General features: G+C 47.9%; 1 protein-coding gene across 1 annotated transcript in view; it reads right to left on the bottom strand.

The window, feature by feature from the left end:
* LOC138261625 (SCO-spondin-like) overlaps positions 1-21,975 on the bottom strand; it is a 1,514,343-nt gene that overhangs the window by 805,789 nt on the left and 686,579 nt on the right. The window contains exons 69-72 of the mRNA XM_069210750.1: positions 19,062-19,156; positions 18,171-18,220; positions 17,349-17,519; positions 4,362-4,532 (exon numbers count right to left, since the gene is read on the bottom strand). Coding sequence (XP_069066851.1) covers positions 4,362-4,532; positions 17,349-17,519; positions 18,171-18,220; positions 19,062-19,156 — 487 coding nt within the window. The remainder of the gene's footprint in view (positions 1-4,361; positions 4,533-17,348; positions 17,520-18,170; positions 18,221-19,061; positions 19,157-21,975) is intronic.

Below are 21,975 nucleotides of genomic sequence, written 5' to 3'. Positions count from 1 at the left end.
GATGTCCAGACTGAGATCTGACAGTCTGGTTGAAAAAGAGGGATTAGTGCTTAAAAGGACTGGATTCTGGTTGGGTTTAGATAGGCCATGCCAATCTGTGAGTTGTGAAATGCCCCTAGGTAGCGCAGATGGAGGGGTTGTGAGTGGGATTTGGTGGCATTGATGGTAAACACTAGGGGCCAGATGTAGGAAACTCCGATTTTGCGAATTGGATGCAGAACGGTGTCTCAGACACCGTCTGCGATTCTCTATGGGGTCGCAAAGACCCACCTCATTAATATTAATGAGGTGGGTCGCATTTTGCGACCCCATAGCGAGTCCCTGCACTCACAGGGATGGTGGCCTGCTGAAGACAGCAGACCTCCATGTCTGTGACTGCTTTTGAAATAAAGCAGTTTTTTAATTTTTTTATTTTGCAGCCCGTTTTCCTTAAAGGACGAGTTGCAAAATAAAAAAAATAACAAAACCATTTGGTTTCGATTTTTCAGAGTAGGCAGTGGTCCATTGGACCATTGCCTGCTCTGAAAAAACATTTTGGGCAACATTCACAAAGGGGACGGGGTCTCATAGGGACCCTTTCCCTTTTGCGAATGGGTTACCACCAGTGTGACACTGGTGTTAACTGCGAATTGCTTTGCGACCGCATTCGCGGTCACAAAGCAATTTAGCATAGCGATGCGAGTCGCAAATAGGAAGGGGACACCCCTTCCTATTTGCGAGTCGCATTCACAATTTGCGAGTCGGTACCGACTCGCAAATTGTGAATGAGCATTGCGATTAGCATTTTGCATGGCGCAAACTGCGAATTTCGCAGTTTGCACCATGCAAAATGCTTGCTACATTTGGCCCTAGGTCATGTAGGAGGTTTATCGTAATCTAAGTGTTTACATTACTGGCAGGTGGCATTTTAGATCAGCCACTTGTCTAGGTAGGGGAAGACATGAACACCTTGTCTGCACAAATAAATAGCCACCACCATGAGACACTTGGTGTGCACACAGAGTGCAAGGGTAAATCCAAAAGGGAGCACTTTGAAATGGCAATGCTTTCCAATGACCATAAATCAGAGATATCAGAGATGCGCCAGATGTATATGGAAATAAGGCCCATATTTATACTTTTTTAGCGCCGCATTTGCGTCATTTTCTGACGCAAAAGCAGCACAAACTTACAAAATACAATTGTATTTTGTAAGTTTATGCCGATTTTGCATAAAAAAATGCCACCCATGCAGCACTAAAAATGTATAAATATGGGCCTAAGCGTCTTTCAGGTCGAGAGCAGTCATGAAGTCACCATGTTGCAGAAGCAGAATAGTATCCTTAAGAGTAACCACAAGAAAGTGTTCTGAGATGATGCATTTGTTGATGGGTCTGAGGTCGAGAATGGGCGTGAGGCACCGGTCCTTTTTAAGAATTAATAAGTACATACAGTATACTCCTGTATGCTGGTGCTGTTAGAGGATGTGTTCTATAGCCCGTTTAAGATGTAGTGCTTGGACCTCTTCCCTGAGTAATCTTTGGTGTGCTGGTGAGAGTTTCTATTTGCGAGGTGGAATGGTGGGAGGCATGGAAATGAGCTCCAGACAATAACCATGTCGGATAACGTCCAACATCCACTGGTCAGAGGTAATGTTTCTCCAGGTAGGAAAGCACCATTGAAGATACCCTCCAATAGGAGTTGTATAATCTGGGGGGAGGAGAGGCAAGTCAGAGTACGGTGGATGTCGGTAGCTCCTCTGGTGGATCCACCTTTACCTCTACCTTTAGAATGTCTGTCACTGTAGGATCTCCTAATGAAGCCTCTGGGAGAAGGCTGCTGGGCATTGGGGCTTTGGTAGGATGTGGAGGGCATATAGCGGAGGTAGTCTTTGAGCCTCCATGTTAGGGTGTGCAATGAAATTTGCTGTGAAGTGCCAGTGTTTGAACTGTGCCCACAGCCTTTGTGTTCTCTGTATCTTTTAATTTTTTTCTAATGTTTGGTCTACCTGTGGACCAAATAGATATTAACCATCAAAAGGCATGTGAAGCAGATTCTGTTGAGCCTCTGTCTTGAAGCTCGAAATATGGAGCCAGACGTAACTGCTCAGGAGACTAGAGTTCACTCCTCTTATGGCTGTGTCCACGGCATCTAATGCACAGCGGACTGTGGGGTTAGAGATTTGTTTCCCATCAGAGAATCTCATAACCTCTTTTCCTGTGCTCTTCTGGAAGAGGCTCGAGGACCTCCTCCATTTCATCCCAGTGGGAGAGGTCATACCTGGGGAGAAGCCAGATGGAATTAGCAATGCACCAATGATTGGCTGATTGCACAGATACCTTTTTCCCTGCAGCATATATACGCTTACTTTCCTTGTCTGGTAAAGGGACATCACCAGTGGCCTGCAAATTGGCCCTCTCACGGGCTGTGGGTACATCCAGGGAGCCAAGTGGGAGCTGCCCACGAATGTAAATAGTGTCAGTACAGGAAGACTTGTACTTTTTGCCCACCCTTGAGGTTATGACCCTAGAGCACACAGGGTCTTGAAATATGTCAGGCAAGTAGCAGAGTGTGCCTTTAAGCATGGGAAGGTATTGGGTGGTGAGGTGGGTGGAGGAAAAGGTTTTAAAGAGGAAGTCCTCTTCCAAAGGCTCTGTGTGAAGATCCACTTTATGGACGGAGGCGATCTACCAATGAGTTCCTGATAGGATGCAGAATCGGGGTCTGTATCCCCCAGTGGGACTGTGTCATAGGAGTCCCACGGGTTGCCCTGTGAGGGATTGTCAAATATGCCACTCCATGACCACCTGTTTCAGAATGAGATGACCCCCTGAGGTGTAATGTTGTAAGGATCCCCTGGAGAAGCAGGCGGGGAAGGTGAAGGCTGAGGAGGAGGGTGGGGTGATGTATGTGTGAAGGGTAAGGGACTAGTAGCCTTGTCTGTCTTCTTGCACTGCTTCAGTAGGGTTGGACTGCCAAGGCCTCCTAGAAGGACAGCTGACGTTTGTAAGGTTGAGCAGCTGCAGACCCCCAATGGCGTGTGAGGGTCCATTCTGTGTGGAGATGGATGACCAAGTGTCTTTGCTGAGCATTGATCTCCTCCTGAAGTTTGTAGAGAATCGGTTCCACAGTGCAGGAGCCGAGGTCAGACTTGCTGGTTGATGCTGAGGTTTTCGGCTCTGAATGTGGCTTAGGTTTTGGTGCAGATGGTTGGGTTGGTGCTGAGGTGGAAGTGGTCTGTGCTGATGTTTGAGCCGGTGCAGGTGCAGGTAGCACCGAGACGGCAAGTCTCACTGATTTCTTGGCACCAAGCCAGAGCTGGTAATACATCCAAAGGTGACTGTTGATGCTGAGCATGGCCCGAAGTCAGAGGTGGCCCATTGGTTTGTCTCTGTCTGGATGCCCCTTGGCAGAGAGCTGCTCTAATGGAGAAGGGTGGAGATGGGGAGGCAGAACTGTACTCACTGCCTACTGAGCTGTTGGAAGTTCCGCAATCTCTCAATCAGAGCCAGTGCTGTCCTCAGGGAGGAAAGGCTTCCTCGTCTGTGGCCAAATGCGGAGAATGGAGCTCCGCCTCAATATCCTCTAGGCCAAACAGGTCCTGGGTGTCATCTCCACTACCATACAACATCTCAAGACACTGAGCCCAACGGTTCCTAAGAGCCTTTTTGGAGCAAATCGGCATGTGTGTAAAGCAACCCTGTTGTGCTTGGACGAAAGATACAAATTGCAGACCTGATGGAGATCGCTGCAATTATATTTTGCATGGCAGCGAAGACAATAATTGAATAGCGCCCTTTCCATCACCATTGAGGCATGGTGGAGAGACATGACCAAGAGATGGAACTAGGCCGCGAAAGGTGAGGCCCTGGAGGGGCAGCAGTCGTCCCAAACCCCTTGAGCGAAGTCATGAATATCGACCCAAGACAGAGAAAGAAACAGAGATGCAAACAATTACAATACTGACAGAGGTAAGGAATTTGTGTGAACTGAAATTAGTACTGCAACAGTGTTAACTGGAGTAGGGGAACGCATGTCCAAACCCAACAGTGGAAAGCATACAATCTAGCAATGGAGTTGATGATCATGTGTATTACCAGCATGAGGAGGAGTCATAGTATCTTGTGACTCAAAAGACTTCTTTGAAGAAAAACAACTTGCACACACCCAACACTAGATGGCAGGAAAGTGCACATCATGTGGATATACAGCCACACATGCCTTAAGCACATATTTCTGTGCTCCAATTGAGTGTTGTACAGTTACATCTAAAAAAGGCTGGAAAACTTGAGTCAGTAAATAATGGTTGCTTCCTGCCTAAAAGAGAATTTCATTTGGCGCTCTAACTGTATGTATGCTCTGCTCAGCCACTTCTTACTTACCAGGACACTCCCCTAAGTTACAAGTCTCCATTTCCAATCCTGCTCCCTCGCAGTAGTCGCCATTGCCAAGTAGTGGAGGATTATCACAACTTCGTACACGTGTGCGTATTCCCTCACCACAGTTCCTGGTGCAGTTAGTCCAAGGGCTCCACTCACTCCAATTTCCATTTCCTGCAGCAACACACAATCTCAATATTAAAAAGATCAAGTGGCTATTTTTATTTTTTGGGACTTGATTTAAAAGACACCCAATGCCTAAGCCTAAGAATTGCTAGTTTACAGCAGCACAGGGATTTGGATGGAGTCATGCCTTTTGTCAGTGGGCAAGAGATACTTACCCACATGCTAAGCCCAAAAGTGGTTTGGACAGTAAGAAAGCTCACTGTTCAATTGGAATATTCACTTTGGACCAAAATCTAGGCAATAATCCTTGAGATAATCTTAGTTCATAAAAAACAACGGAATGGGCAAGCTTTGGAGTTCAATGCTAATTAAAAATCATCTGAATTCTACGCAAGGTGCGACAACTAAAAAAGGACAAATAAGCAAAATGTTTCCCACAATAGTCATAGCTTAGTAGGATTTGAGCCAATGGCGGTAGCAGTTTTCCATTATCACCCAGTGCTAAATCCGAGCCTGTGTTTCCAGAGACAGCAAAGAAAAGCCTCCAACATCTGTCCCACATCCTTGCCTCAACTTAACAATTGTATTGTCACACCCTTTGTGAAACCATCTTGTATGAGCAGTGTTTTTAAATGGCTAAACGTTATCACAGTTAATAGAAACTATTGACAGGAGTAGCAATAGAGATATGCAGTTAATAATTGACACAGAAGTTGTGCCAGTAAATTACAGACAGTAACATATTAATGTTAACTTAGACTTATGAATCATACCACCACCCATGGAGTTTCTTGTCTTAAGAGACCCTCGGTGGCCAGTATACACTTACAGAGAATTCATAGACTTCCTAAGATATGCTTTAATGATGCACATAACACCATCTACAGCACCTACCACAGACTGATCCGACTATCAAAAATAGGCTTATAATAGAACACTAAACATATCATCTAAAAAAAAATGGAACAACAGAGCATTCCAGTCAGACACTCAATGATGCCCACTAGTTGTAAAAGAGTGTGGCTGCACATGGGCAACCAGAGCCATTAACTGTGATATGCGATCTTACGCCTAAATGCACAACATATTTGGAATCATCTGTGATCTTTATGCAACCCCAGACACTGTCTGTATGTGAACTTGATAAAGGGGGTCATTACAACATTGGCGGTAAAAGCCGCTTACCGCCGTGCAGAAGACCTCTAACACACCGCTGTGGCTGTGGAATTCCGCCACAGCTATTATCCAATCAGCCGACCTCGCACTACCCACTGTCCCCCGCATCCAACGCACCACCACAGGAGGCAGGTCCTTCTCCTACCCCGCCCCCAAAACCTGGAACACCCTCCCCACCAACATTTGCAAAACCAAAGACCTCTTGCTCTTCAGAAAGAACCTCAAGTCAGTGTTGTTCGATCAGTGACCCTCCCTGCCCCCCGTTGATTTTCATCCTCCCTACCCCCAGCGCCTTGAGACCCTGACGGGTGAGTAGCGCGCTCTACTAATTTTTGGATTGATTGATTGATTGACCCACAGCTCGGAATCCGCCAAAATCTAGACACCCACACAAGTCCGCCACACCAAAGGTCAGTGATAAACTGGCGATAACAAAACCTCCACCATCACGCCAACAGGAATATACCCACACTATCACAACCCACGAATCCAAGCGGCGGTCTTTCAACTGCGGTATTCCATTGGCGGTACACACCGCTGCGTTCAAAATACACACACATTTACAAAACACTACCACATTGGACCATTCCAAATACACACACCTGATACACATACACACACCACTCCCACACATCCAATACAATATAAAACACACACCCACAAACCCCTACGACCAAAAATGTTGACGAAGGCCAGAGAGACAGCACAGCAAAGACAACACCAGCATACAGAGGCACTCAACATCATCACTCACACAACATCCATGCACCTCACACAACACACCTCTAAATATAACCCCACACATCACAACACACACCACCCCATGGCACCGCAAAGACACCCTAGGTTTTCTGAGGAGGAGCTCAGGGTCATGGTGGAGGAAATCATCCGGTTAGAGCCACAGCTATTCGGATCACAGGTGCAGCACACCACCATAGCTAGGAAGATGGAACTATGGCGCAGAATCGTGGAAAGGGTCAACGCAGTGGGACAGCACCCAAGAACTAGGGATGACATCACGAAGAGGTGGAATGACCTACGGGGAAAGGTGCGTTCCGTTGTCTCAAGACACCAGATTGCGGTTCAGTGGGCTGGCGGCGGACCCCCACCTTCTTCCCCAGAACTAACAACATGGGAGGATCAGGTCTTGGCTATACTGCATCCTGAGGGCCTCGCAGGAGTAGCTGGAGGAATGGACTCTGGTAAGTCAAATCTTTAACTACCATATCCCCACCCTACCTGCTTGCTAACACATACCCCCACCCTCGCCCTCACCCCCATCACTCCAACTCCTCACACATGTCCCACTATCACAAACCACACATCCCAAACCCAAGCCCTGCATGCAACACCAAAGCATGGACACCCATCACCAAAGCATGTCCACTGCACATACCCATACATCCCACTAAACCATTATCACACAAGGTCCCACACAAGAATGCAAGCACTGGGGTACAGGGTCACCCACCCTTTGACACCATGGCACACACAGATGCAATAATCATTCCTTTACACCCCTGCAGGACCCCTACTTAACGTCACCGGACAGGAGGGTCCAGACATGTCCACTCCACCCACAGATGAGGCCCACAGTGATGACAGCAGTTCTGTCCAACTGGATCTAGATGACCAGCCCGGCCCATCTGGGACCTCAGGACAATCAGTTCCCCTCACACTGGCACAGGCCACTACAGAGCATTCCCCCTCTGGAAACACCAGCACAGCACCCACCCAGCGGGCCCATACCTCTGTCCCCAGGACACGTCAAGCAGCAGTGTGTCCACCACTACAGGGAACCCAGGCTAACCCACCAACCCAACAACACCAGGGACCTGGGGGCAGTGGGCAAACGGTTCAGGGGACAGAGGCCCAGGAACACAGAGGAACTGGGAGGGCTGCTGTGCGACAGGGGGAGGACAGGCCCAGGGAACCCACTCTCCACGAGGCCCTCTCCAACATCATGGGAGCCTACCACCATTCCCAGGAGACGATGGCAACGGTACTGGCCAAGTTTCAGGATACCCAGCGGCTGCAGGAGGAACAGTATTTGGGGTTCAGGGAGGAAATCAAATCTATCAATTCCACCCTGGGCACCATTGTAGGGGTGCTGAAGGAACTAGTCAGCACCAGGAGGGACACTGTGGCACAACAAGGGGCCCCTGACACTAGCCTGGACGATGAACTGCCCATCACCTCCCCAGGCGCTAGTGGACAGGAGGCACCGCCACAGGACCACAACACCAGCACCCCACCCCTGCAGATTGAGAACCACCCTACAAGCGGTCCCTGAGATCCAGGACAAAGACAGAGAACAATGCCAAGACCCCCCCCAAGAAATGAGACCACCCTGTTTGTTATCCTTCTGTCCCACTTTGTCACCCTGTCCATACTTAAACTGCCCTAGCTCCACGTCCTATGCCCCTTTGGACAATGTACCTGTGAGACTAATAGACAGGACTCTGCCATGGACATTCCTCCACCATCACCTCTGACCATTTTACAACCCCCTCCACTATATTCCACTTAAATAAACACCCTTAAATCACAAAACAAACTGGAATCAGTCTGTGCTTTCGAAAATGTGTATTTGCAATAACTGTGGAAAAATGCTATATCCAATGTAATGTCAACATACCTATGTCACACAGCTCTAACCCATGAAGAAACAAAGCAGATGTCACACAGTGGGACCCACATCTGTGAAATTGAAAGGGAAAGTGACAACTCAGGGTCCATACAGTGGGTGAAAATGACAGACAGATGAGAGGTAGAATAATTAAATCAGATGTAGCAGGCAGTGTTGTCCTACCTCTGTCTCAATGGAAGTATTGCTGTATCACCGTGTTCCTGTTGTCTATGTCCTCTTCTTCTGCTTCCTCATCTTCACTGTCCACAGGCTCCACAGCTGCCACAGCACCTCCATCTGGACCATCCTCCTGCAGAAAAGGGATTGTAGCGTTCCTCTGCCCTTGTCCTGGGATTCCTCACTGGGGTCAGTAGCCATGACAGGTTGGGGTAGCCAGAGTCACCTGCAAATGGCGAGTGACAACTGTTAGACACACACTAACTCTTAGGGACATCCCCAGACCCAGACACCTAGTCACACTGTATTGGGTCCATGTCCTCACCTAATAGCCACACACAGTGCCTCTGGAGTTGGCCCATCACATAAGGGATGCTGCTATTCCGCAGAATGTAAGCGTCATGCACTGAGCCAGAAAACTTGGCATTTACATGGGAGATGTACTGGTTGGCCAAACACACCATCTGCACATTCATAGAATCGTAACTCTTCCGGTTTCTGTACACCTGTTCACTCCTGTGGGGGGGACCAAGGCCACATGTGTCCCATCAATGGCACCTATGATGTTGGGGATATGTCCCAGGGCATAGAAGTCACCTTTCACTGTAGGCAAATCCTCCACCTGAGGGAACACGATGTAGCTGCGCATGTGTTTCAGCAGGGCAGACAACACTCTGGACAACACGTTGGAGAACATAGGCTGGGACATCCCTGATGCAATGGCCACTGTTGTTTGAAAAGACCCACTTGCTAGGAAATGGAGTACTGACAGGACCTGCACTAGAGGGGGGATTCCTGTGGGATGGCGGATAGCTGACATCAGGTCTGGCTCCAACTGGGCACACAGTTCCAGGATTGTGGTACGATCAAGTCTGTATGTGACAATTACATGTCGCTCCTTCATTGTCGACAGGTCCACCAGCGGTCTGTACACCGGAGGATGCCGCCATCTCCTCACCTGCCCCAGCAGACGTGCTCTATGGAGGAGAACAGCGAGCAGAGAGTCAACCAACATTGAGGTACGTTAACACAACTTTATAGCAAAATGTGTGAAAATCGATTATGGCTGTATTTGTGTTTAAGCAAGGCCTAGACACAGTCAAAATTAATGGCATGTGGCCCCCTGGAATGGCGGCTGCCTGACCTGTAATGTGGGACAAGGGGATATGAGGTAACTGCGCTGGCGTTGTACACCATCGCAGTAGGCGGTCGAAGACCGTGGCGCAATCCTGCATTGGTTAACATTGGACCCTATGGGTCCCAGGAGCCAATGACGTTGTACGCCGGCGGTGACGGTACGCACCGCCGCGGACGTCACTGCCATTTTCTCTCTCTTCAATCACTTGATACCTGATCTTTGACAGGAGAGGACCTACACTGCAAGTGCTGCTGTGACCTCGGTTTGGAAGAGACAATGGCTCGTGTGTCTGGGGAAAGGGCCCCTGCCTTCAGCACGGAGTAGTTTGAGAAACTAGTGGATGTGTCCTCCCCCAGTACACGGTACTCTACGGTCCTCCAGACAAACAGGTAAGTACACAGTGAGCATGCCGAATGGGCAATGCCTGTGTGGAGTGGTGTTGATGAAAGATGGGGGGGGAATGAGGCGTGCATGATATGACGGTGAGTGGATGTGCGTCACGGCAAGGGTAGGGATGCGGGCCAATGACTGTGACGGTGCAGATGGTTATATCTTCTCCTTTTCCCCAGTACTATTCCTGTAGGTCAGAGCCCACCAGAAGAAGGATATTTGGCGTGCCATCGCCAAGGAAGTCTAGACCCTGGGGGTCCACCACAGACTGAATACCCACTGCTGGAAAAGATGGGAGGACATTCGCCGCTGGAGCAAGAAGACCGCGGAGGCCCAGGTTGGGATGGCCTCCCAACGTGGGAGGGGTGCCCCTCGCACCATGACCCCCCTGATGTTCCGGATCCTGGCGGTGGCGTATCCGGAGCTGGATGGGCGCTTGAGGGCATCACAGCAGCCACAAGGGGGTGAGTGCACTCTCATTCTGCTGATTCAGCGCGCATTGTAGGTGTCTGGGTGGGAGAGGTGGGCAGTGGGTTCCCCTAGGCCAGGGCGAGTTTAGTAGGCAAGGTCCCTTCTTAAGGCAGGCCCTGTGGCGCCCCACCCCACCTGTGTTCAGAGTGAACTACAGCTAGTCAGGCTCCTGTAACTTCCATGTGTGCAGCAATCGGGCATAGGCCTTGTAACCCATGTCCCTGTGATTAATTAGGGAACTCAAAGTGCACGGCGTAGTGCAGGGGGCTTCTGTGTCTGTAGTGTCCGCCAACGGTAGCGGTATTGGATGCACTCAACATGTCTTTCTTCTGTCTTACCCCCCTTTTTGTGGTCGCCCAGTTCTTGTGTGCATTAGCATCATCAGGCGGAGGAGCAGTGCCACCGGAGCAGGAGGGAGCTGCATCCCACATGGCCCTGGAGGGCGACACAACGGAGTCAGAAGCCACCAATAGGACGGAGGGCGAGGGGAGCTCCACGGCGGGGACAAGAGCTGAGACCAGCGACACGGACTCCTCCTTTGATGTGAGCTCCCTTGTGGTGGCAGGCCCCTCTGTGCCCACCGCATCTACAGGTACAGCCGCCACCCCCCCCTTACCAGCACCACCCTCCCTGCAGCCCCTCAGCGTGTGCCCCGTGGCCGCTCACCCAGGAGGGTGGGCATCTCCTTCACCCCAGGCACCTCAGGCCCTGCCCCAGTCAGCCCTGCTGCCCTCAGTGAGGATGCCATTGACCTCCTCAGGTCCCTCACTGTTGGGCAGTCTACCATTTTAAATGCCATCCAGGGTGTAGAGAGGCAGTTGCAACAGACCAATGCATACCTGGAGGGCATTCATTCTGGTCAGGCAGCCCAACAGCGAGCTTTTCAGACTCTGGCCTCAGCACTGATGGCAGCCATTGTCCCTGTCTCTAGCCTCCCCCCTCCAACTTCCTCCACCAAGACCCAAACCCCTGTACCTCAGCCTATCCCAAGCACACCATCAGCCCAGCATGCACACACGTCAACACACAAGGGAAGCTCAGGCAAACATAAGCACCACACATCCCACAGGCACTCACGCAAGCATCATACACATGCAGACATACCAACATCCACTGCCTCCACTGTGTCCCCCTCCTCCTCGTCTCCCTCCTCCCTCCCAGTCTCGTCTCCACTCACACCTGCATGCACTACATCTTCAGCCACTACCTCCTTCACCGGCACACCCACCACCACACCCCACTCACGTGCAGTCCCCACCCCCACCACCATTCACACATCTCCCGTGTTCTCTCCCAGTGTGTCTGTGAGCCCACCTCCCAAGGTACACAAACGCAGCCACACACCCACCCCACAGCCATCCACCTCACGATAGCCTCCAGCCCATGCACCTTCACCAAAAGTCAGCAAACGTACACCTCCTACAACCACTACCTCTTCCTCCACTCCCAAACCCCCTCTATCTACCCGTCCCAGTGTGTCCCAAAAACTTTTCCTGTCCAACCTTGACCTCTTCCCCTCACCTCCCCACCCCTTCAGTCCCCTAGGGCCCGCCTTTCAAGGTCCCAACCCAGCACCTCAGCCACAACATCTGCGGGAACAGTGGTGCCATTAGTAACTGGCTTCTGAAGTGCGCCAAACAGCAGGGGAGCCAGTGTGCCAAGGAGCCAGACCACGGACAGTCCCCCACCTCAAAAGCACAAAAAGTTGGCCAGTGCCGGCGGGAGAGAGGCAAAACATCTACCACCAAAGCCTCTCCCAGGGGTACAGTTGGGAGTGGGAAGACAGCTGCGCCACCATCCAAGATGGGGAAGAGGCACAGAAAAACAGGCAAGTCGGCGAAAACCTGCACGGCGGACAAGACTGCCACCAGCACCGCTGCCGCCAAGGACACCGCCACCACAAGCACCGCTGAACAGAACACTGCTGCCACGGACACCGCCGCCACAAGCACAGCTGAACAGGACACCGGTGCCACAAGCACCACTGAACAGGACACCGCTGCCACCAGCACTGCTGCCAAGGACACCGCCGCCACAAGCACCGCTGAACAGGACACCGCCGCCACAAACACCGCTGCCAAGGACACCGTCGCCACAAGCACCGCTGCCAAGGACACCGCTGCCACAAGCACTGCTGCCAAGGACACCGCTGCCACAAGCACCGCTGAACAGGACACCGCCGCCCACAAGCACCGCTGAACAGGACACCGCCGCCACCAGCACCGCTGCCAAGGACACCGCCGCCACAAGCACTGCTGAACAGGACACCGTCGCCACAAGCACCGCAGGCCAATGAGCGCCAAAGCTTCAGACGCTACTGAGGCCGCCACAAGCAGGATGAATCACTCTGGGCACAAGGCCCCCTCCAGAACCAATGGAGAAAGACATCCACTACCTCAGTCCTTGGCAGGATGAAGCACTCTGGGCACAAAGCCCCCTCCAGAACCAGTGGAGAAAGACATCCACTACCTCTGTCCTTTGCAGGATGAAGCACTCTGGGCACAAGGCCCCCTCCAGAACCAGTGGAGAAAGACATCCACTACCTCTGTCCTTGGCAGGATGAATCACTCTGGGCACAAGGCCCCCTCCAGAACCAGTGGAGAAAGACATCCACTACCTCAGTCCTTGGCAGGATGAAGCACTCTGGGCACAAAGCCCCCTCCCGAACCAGTGGAGATTAGCATCCACTACCTCTGTCCTTGGCAGGATGAAACACCCTGGGCACAAAGCCCCCTCCAGAACCAGTGGAGATTAACATCCACTACCTCTGTCCTTGGCAGGATGAAGCACTCTGGGCACAAGGCCCCCTCCAGAACCAGTGGAGACTGTTATCCACTTGAGGGACTGTGGCTTTGCACTCCTCAGGTTACAGCAGTGGGCAACCCACCCACTAGAAAGACTTGTGAGACTGTGGCTTTGCACTCCCCAGGATACAGCAGTGGGCAACCCACCCACTGGAAAGACTTGTGAGACTGTGGCTTTGCACTCCCCAGGATACAGCAATGGGCAACCCACCCACTGGAAAGACTTGTGAGACTGTGGCTTTGCACTCCCCAGGATACAGCAGTGGGCAACCCACCCACTGGAAAGACTTGTGAGACTGTGGCTTTGCACTCCCCAGGATACAGCAGTGGGCAACCCACCCACTGGAAAGACTTGTGAGACTGTGGCTTTGCACTCCCCAGGATACAGCAGTGGGCAACCCACCCACTGGAAAGACTTGTGAGACTGTGGCTTTGCAGTCCCCAGGATACAGCAGTGGGCATGAAGCCCCCTCGTGGATCTGGCGTCGTGCACTCATCCGGCTAAGGTGCCCCCCCTTCCGTTCCCCCTGAGGTGCCTATTTTATTTCGATCTGATGCCCCAGCAGTGTTCTCTCCGTTTGGATCGGTTATTGAGTGTGGGCCTTGCCCATGCATTTTGGGCCCAGTGGTCCACAGACTATGATGGTGGAATACCTTGGACTTGTATTCTTGGTGTATATACTTGTTTACAGTGTAAATATGTATATATATATTTTTGATTACTGTATTTGAATAGATTACAAACGTTCGACTCATTTCCTTTTGTCCTTGCATTCTTCCAGGGGCGGTTGGGGGTTGTAAATGTAATGTATCGATATGTACTTGTGTGTGTGTTGTAGTGGATTAGGGTGGGGATGGGAGTGTTGCGTGTGTGTGTCACTTTTTTTTCCCTCCCCCCTCCTGTGTCGTAGGTGCAGTACTCACCGTGGTCTTCGCCGCCGTCTTTGTTGTTCCTGGTAGAGGAGCAGAAAGATAAAGGCTGGGTGAATCTGGAGTTCGGTCTCCATGGCGTTCTAGTTCCTTGTGGGGTGTGTAGAGGTGAGCGTTTTCCCTTCCAAGTCCTGTTTCCACTGTGTTTTTGTTTGCGGTGAATCCGCCCGGAAAAGGTGGCGGATTGGCCTGTTGTAATACAGTGGGCGGAACCTTGTGTTACCGCCGCGGTGTTTGTTTCTACCGCCATGGCGGTCAGAGTGTTAAAGTGGCTGTCTATGTTGGCGGTTTCCGCCACAGTTGTGATTCAATTTTTTTTACCGCCAGCCTGTTGGCGGTTTTACCGCCGCTTTAACACCGACCGGCAGGGTTGCAATGACCACCAAAGTCTGATATTGTATGAAGGAGGGTGTAGAAGTAAAGTTATGTGTCAGAACCAGTGGATCAGCGACACAAAGATAGATGAGGCAGCAATGACACCAAGAGAAAAAAACAACAAATCACCTTCTACAGATAAGACAATGTGAATTTGGCCAGTGAAAAGAGGGATGCTAGTGAAAAATTATCATTGTAGTATTGAGTCTTAAGTTGTATTTTACAGCAAATACACAAAGAGGTGGAACCTAGCAAAATAGGGTTCTGGCATAATTGCCAGAACTATAAGTGTACTGGGTCGGCTTTTATTCAGTGGATGACTAGTCATCATGCTTGTAGGAGTGTCTAACCCAGCTCACCACTGTGGCTGTAGGTATTCACAATGCTTCTGTATAGTGGCCTCTGTCTGAGCTTTGATGCAATGCATTCTTAAATTGAACAGTTTCAGGACAGATTATAGAGAAGCTAATGATGAGCTATCTTCTGAAACTGATGTGGTCATCAAAGTAAGATAGAGACAAATCCTTTAAGCAATGCTTTATAAGCATGTCCTCAACCTTCTCTTTTGCTGACCTACTGCTTTCTGCGTCTAGTATAAAGTTTGCCTCAAAGTCTGTGGTCTTGACTCTGATCTGCAATGTGGACACCCACTGTCCAGTAATGTGTCTCTTCTCAACTCCAGTATCTATGCGTGCTATAGAAGTCGTTTTTATCCTTTTGACTTTTGTGGACTCCCACTGAATCACTAAAGAAAGCGGGGGACTTGGTCTAAGCAATTTCTATGAATGAAACCTCAAAACAATATACAAACATACAGAAACAAGTATACATCAGAAAAATACAAACTATGAAATGTGATATTTAACTCACTAACCAAATGTATAAAAAATCAAAATTTTAATTTTAATTAGAAGTTTGAATCTTTTCAAAATGCTGTTCTATTTTTAATGCCTTCTCTCTTTTTATCAGGGATTAGTAAACAAAAAAGTGATGGTTGGATTGCCTGAATGAATCTCACCCACTGATATTTACTCTGGGCAGCTTCACAGTCCTTCATTATTTTGTCCACCAGGCCACTGCAGATTAGAGCCAGCCATATGCAAATCAGCCTTAGTCCTGCTCCAATAGAAACAGTCCAGACCAAACTGCCAAGTAAGGTCCTCTCTGAATCAGAACACAAGTAACCCAAGATCACTTTCAGCCTAATTCGGCCTCTTCAGGTGGGTACAGCTTGCTTCCGGTGGCCCAGTGAGCACAGGACCCACGTTTCGGCATGTCCATCTCACTTAGGGCATCACACAGACACAGAGAAACACAATGTGTAATTACCAGTGGCTGATATGAATTCAAGCATTCCATTTATTACTTTTCTTATATTCCTCAGTCTTCTACTTCTGTTGGCTTTCCAGTGCTTCAGTCAAGGTCACTATTGTCCATGCTATTTTGTGTTTGCTGTAGTTTCCCTGCTGCCATGATGAAGCTAAGGATACCAAAATTACGTTTAGTCCTCGATTTCAGATTCCTTCACATGTATAGAGTGTTTTGAAATTTCTAATTTTACATTTTGCTTTTTATGTGTTTAGACTTTATAAATATGCTATTATGTCAGAGGGCTTCCTAAGTAGGCATTATAGACTCCCGGGTGTCCGCAGAACTCAGGGTACGGACAGCTGGGCTAGTGTATTTAATGTAATTCTTGTTTCTATAGGAACCTAAGAATAGTTCTTTACTGTTTTCCTTCTTTTGGTTCACAGCTTTGGAGGCTCATTGGTTTATCATTTACTGACTTCTTGATTGAGTTATCCTTCACTGGTTATTAGTACAACACTACTACTTTATTTTTTGTCTGCTCAGAGGTTATTTCCTCCTTATGTTCTGACAATTTCTCCGTTTGCTTTCTAAGATTCTAGATAGACATTCTCTGTGGCAGCCTTCAAAACGAATCCCATCAGCAGAATGAAGGTTCTGCATCTATTGTGCTCAATTACAGTGGCAGAAACTGCAAGCTGTAACTGTACAAGGCAGTGAAAACGTATAAGACCGGGGCACCATGAACTCCACCACGTGGGTTTGAAAGCTATGAAAGGTTTGGGTGTAGATCATTATCCTGTTCAGCAACAAATAATACAACCTTCAAAGTGTATCGTCCTCACGACATTCTAATAAGAGGATGAGGCTGATGAACGGTGCTCAGCTCAGAAAAGAAAATAGTACCAGTCCAAGCAGCATGTTTGGCAAATTCCAAACTCCATTGGGCGATGCAAATATGTGAAGTCTGTGTGCGTCACTTGCGTAAATCATACTCATGTCAACTGAACCCAAAGAACTCTGGATCTGATGATGGATAGGACACCAAAAACTCATAGATGCTACACAAACACAGACGACAAATTAAACACTGTAGGACCGCCTATATTTACAGCTTTCTTCCTCGTTTGCTTCTACCACTTTGTCAATTTTCCGGATTCTTAACGTACTACTGGCATTTCACTAAAACAACAGGCACCTTTTTAAACTCTAATAGAACAAAGAGAGTTTTGAATGGTGAAGCGGGTTTGCTGTTTCGAAGATCTGAAAGCAATCAGAGGTCCAAAGGTATTAATTTTCACCTGCCAGCAAATGCTATTATTGTGGCAATTGTTGTAAATCTATCACATTTTAAGGACAGGTGAAATCTGAACATATGACAATCTTTAAAGAATGTTTAATTGGTACGAGCAGAAGGACAAAGGTAACTTCATAATTGTGAAGACGATTGAGTAGAACCAACTTACGAGAGCATGGCTGAATGTTGCAAGGCTGATTCTCCTGGTCCGGCCCCTCGCATGGCAGTCCGGTACCTGACGGAGGTGGGTCCGTGCAGAAGCGATAGCGGTTCTGGAGACCAGTTTCACAGGTAGCTGAGCACTCACTCCACGGAGTCCACTCTGACCAACCACCATCCGCTGCGGAAAAGAACCCACACTTAAATACAGCTGTGATGTAAAAGGATTCTTCCGTTTCGATGCACGACTTTCAAGACCCTAAAGGTCTCTTGGTTCAGATGTCATATGTAATACCTTGTGAGGTATGGCTGACGTCAAGTGTGTGTGCTTTGCTTCGGACCTACCATCTTTTCAGAGACACTGACTGTCTAGAATCCAAACGGATCTCATCATCCTCACCAGGGTAAAGTATAAGTGGTTGTGCCAGGATTCAAACCACGTCTGTATTATTGTTATTTTTTTGCAATGCTCAGCACATCGTTGTCCCCCTTGACCTACGTTTGCGGTTGAAATAGTATTTTAAATGGAATTACATATGCGATGACAACAGAGAAGCCCATAAACAAACATGACTCCAACACAGAAAATGGTCTGTAGTGCCCCAAGTTTCCAAAAATTGGCATCATAACAGGAAAGTAGTCACAAGAATCCACAAACATGACAACAACACAGTAAACAGTCCACAGCACCCCAAGCACCTACACATATGATACAGGAACGGGTCCACAAGCACCAACAGAGAGGAGGCCGACACATAAAGGCTCCCAAGAGTCAACAAACATGGATCCATTGCAGTGAAGGGGCCCCAAGCTTCAACAGAACTACACTTACCATCGCAGGGTAGGTGTGAACAGTTGGTGACCCGGCCAGAGAGGCACGTGCTGAGCGAAGGAGAGAAGAAGGACATATTAACTCATAAATAATGACAAAACAAGCACACAAACTCCACAGACGTTCAGCACCACGAGTCATGGAAACGTGCAGACATCAGAGAGGCAGCGCCTGTGCACATCCACTGAGCCACTTTAGACCACACAAAAAGCATTCAGTCTCCAGAATACAGGAGGTGGCTGAGTCTAGTGATTGGAGAAGGTTTCAGAGTTGCAGGTTAACGGTGGGTATCTTTGATTAGGTGCCTACCAGAGTGTAAAGCTACAGAGAGCAGAGATAGCTATACTCTCTGTGAACACGGTAATAAACTTCAAAACTGTCAACAGACTGCTAATCTTCCTTTCAAATGTTTGTAACCAGTTTTTAAATTGCCTTCGAGTGCTCATGTAATTGGATATCTGATTGCTACATCACCATCATACTTATCTAAAGGAGTTATCAATGCAGCATCTGTTAAAAATTAAAATGCAAAACAACTCAAAAAAGGTAAGTGCATAAGTGAAAAAAGTTCTACTGGGAAGAGCAATATTAAATACAATTTTCAGGAAAATCTAGACAAACCGTAATCCACTGCAGGATTTATCTAGGGAGGGCACCCCATGTCATGAGTTTAGAAAGGGTGCTGTGGGTAGTGGCTAAAGGGATGCAGTGAGGTGTTGGATCTGGTGTACAGAGGGCAAGGGGAAATAATTAAATGTTGATTCTCTGAGGTATCACTTCACTGACATGCAATATTCTGCAATTCAACAAATTGCCACTAGGTGGCCCTAGAATAATCTGTTTAGTGAATCTGTGGCATTGCCAGTGTTCTAGTTAGAAAAGAATACTGACCAATTATTGCAGTCTCTTTGGATAATCTCTCGGGGATCATACATAGCTCCATCTTCACTGCAGGGACAATCAGATGAGGGAACACAGAGGTTATTCTGAAAGTACATACAAACGTGATATTATGTGATACAATGCAAAACATCCAGATTGTCTCAATGACCTAGTCAAAGCAGGATTTCTGTTATTTTAGGCAGGGTGACATTTTGACAGCGCCTTTCTTTGGAAAGGGGATACAATTGATATTTTTTGGTTCTATATGGCACCCCTGTTAATGGTTCCTGTGATATCTGCTTTCTATTGCCGTTCCTTAGATGTAGCTCTGATCTTTTGACACCATGCAGCCCTATTTCACTTGCGGAACAAGAAGTTAAACACAAGGCATCCTAACCCTCACTCTTGTGGTCACATAACGAGTCCTTTAATATGTCCAGAGTTAAATTCAGCACCCACTGTGAAGGGTATGATTATGGACGTCGTTCATGGGTCGCAGCTGCGACCCGTGATATGTCTTTTGTGACCCCTGTCACGCTCCTTGTGAACCCTCGCATCAGAAGTGCCAAACGGCTCAAATAAGAAAGCATGTCTCGCTATCCTTTCGGAAACCACGGCCTCGCTCAGCAATTTTCTCACAGGCGCCCTAATAATACATAGCATTTGTCTCAATTGTGTTAGAACATTAAAGAATGTAAAGCAAAAGCGTTACATTTTGAATCTGAGCTTAGCGGTACTGAAACGAAATGTTACTCAAGGAATTACAACTGCACCATCTCCGCTCTAAAAACGCAAACAAATAACCAAGCTGCAGGGTAGCAGCGCACTAGCAAAAATTAAAGGGACCACAGTGCAGTGAAACATTTGCAAAATTTAGAGTAAGTAACCACATTAACATTTACCACACTGAACAATACAGAACACCAAAACTGCCAAAAATTGTAAGAATTTATGCTTGGTAAAATAGTACGCAGAACCCCTGGTACAAAGCAGCACAGATCTTCAAAACAGGTGTACAGTAGAGTATTTTATGTCACATTTTATTTTGAAATGTGTCATGGCATTTCATATCAAAGCCATCTTCCAGTTATTGCTTGTTTTTACTTGGGGTAGTCACAGTTTGCTATTCTGATAACCTTATACATTTGCTGAGAGAGCATTTTCTATACTGTCATTTGGGCCTAAGTGGGTGTGATTACACCAAAATGTAAAGCAATACAAGCCGTGATTTTGCGAGCATTACAAAATAGACTCCGAAATTAGACATTTATAATAGAGGCCTTTACTCTTCTAGATCAGAGACCGGGCTTTAAGAGTTCAGATGTTCCCTAAATGCAGTTCGATCCCAATCAATGAGTAGCTACAGTTGACTCTCTAAACAAGAACACCCCCCGCGATAAGGCAGTGGACACAGTGCCTTGATTAAAAGTACCTCAAAAAGTACAGTGACAGGTGCCCAGGAACAAAGTCTCATCTCTGAAGAGAGAAGTGAAACTGCATTAGGACAGAGTCCCACACTAGAGGAACATAGAATTAGATGGCAGATAAAAACCGCTATGCACATCAGGTCTGCTCTTTTCTGTCTACTTTTTACACACAGACTATGAGATACATCTATCATTGCTCCTCTACATTAGTCTCAAGCCCTCTTGATTTCACTTGATGTTTGTGTATCTCAACTGCTTCTCCTGGACGATTGTATAATTTTTGCAGTATGCTTTTATGAAATACTATTGTCTAATGCTGTTCATGAGCTCCACTCCAGTATCCTTATCAATATTCTTTACAACTGAGCCCCTCAATACCATCAAATGATCCGGATGTTGCTTCATCAAAGAAAGTATTAAGGATATGGACAAGAAGCACAACACCTAAGGAATCCCCAAATATTTTGTGCCAACTCCAGAACCCACACTTAGACAAATATTGCTTAGAATGAGAATAGGTTTACTAGCGTTTCCTACTAACCTTTGTAATAAAATAGGTCAGGCCTTGACAACTCATTCTACTGCTTTGCCCCAAATATTTGCAACTGTGAAGTATGTATTTACAGTTTACAGCCAAGTCTGGAACTGTTGCAGCTGCAACGGACTTTATATTCACTTCGAACAATGTCCAGGTAGCAATTTCATTATCTGGTTTAATAGATGAACTTAAGCTTTTAATGTAATATTGTAGATGGTTTTTATGTTTCTTTATGTGGCTTGAATTTGACTAATAAACCTGGTTGTTAAAAGAAAACAATTCATAATGTGCTCATCACTCACATTATTTGACATATCCACAGCATCTCCCTGTACTCTCTTTTAACCCAGTGTAACCACTGCCCCTACTAATAGTGTTTGTGATGTAAACCCTTCACCACGTTAGTCGCCCACCCCAAGCCTGTCTCTGATCACTTTATAAGCTTCTGGGACTGGACCTCAATAAAAGTGCACAATGCTGCAGATGAGATATGAAGACCTAGATTCACACCTGTAGTAGTGACCTTCAAATATGGGCATTTTGGGATAAGGCTTGAAATACTCTACATACCACTCCACATGAGCCCTCCTTATGAGTGACGGTATCCCCACTAAGGGGGTTGCTCCAGCAGGGTTGTTTTACCACCAGGCCGTTACAAGTAGGACAGTACCTCTGGAACTGATACATCTGAGCTGGGAGACCCTGAGTCCTATTTTACCAGCTGAAAATGCACACCTGGTTAAACCACTGCAGGAACAGAGGCAGGGGTTGTGGACACAAGCACATCCCTGTCCCCACCTGACCTCTGCAGCAACTCAGGTGAGCACCTCAAAATACCTCCAGCTGACAAGATCCACCTGCTCTGAGCAGAACACATCCGTGAAGGACCCAACATTGCTGTGTTCGCGTGGTTATTTTCATTCCCTGGACAAATCTTGCAGTTGCCAGTTTTTAGACC

The sequence above is a fragment of the Pleurodeles waltl genome, chromosome 10 (genome assembly GCF_031143425.1).
Source record: "Pleurodeles waltl isolate 20211129_DDA chromosome 10, aPleWal1.hap1.20221129, whole genome shotgun sequence".
Lineage (NCBI taxonomy): Eukaryota > Metazoa > Chordata > Amphibia > Caudata > Salamandridae > Pleurodeles > Pleurodeles waltl.
Note: the sequence above shows the minus strand (reverse complement) of the source record. Positions and strands in the feature narration are given on the sequence as shown.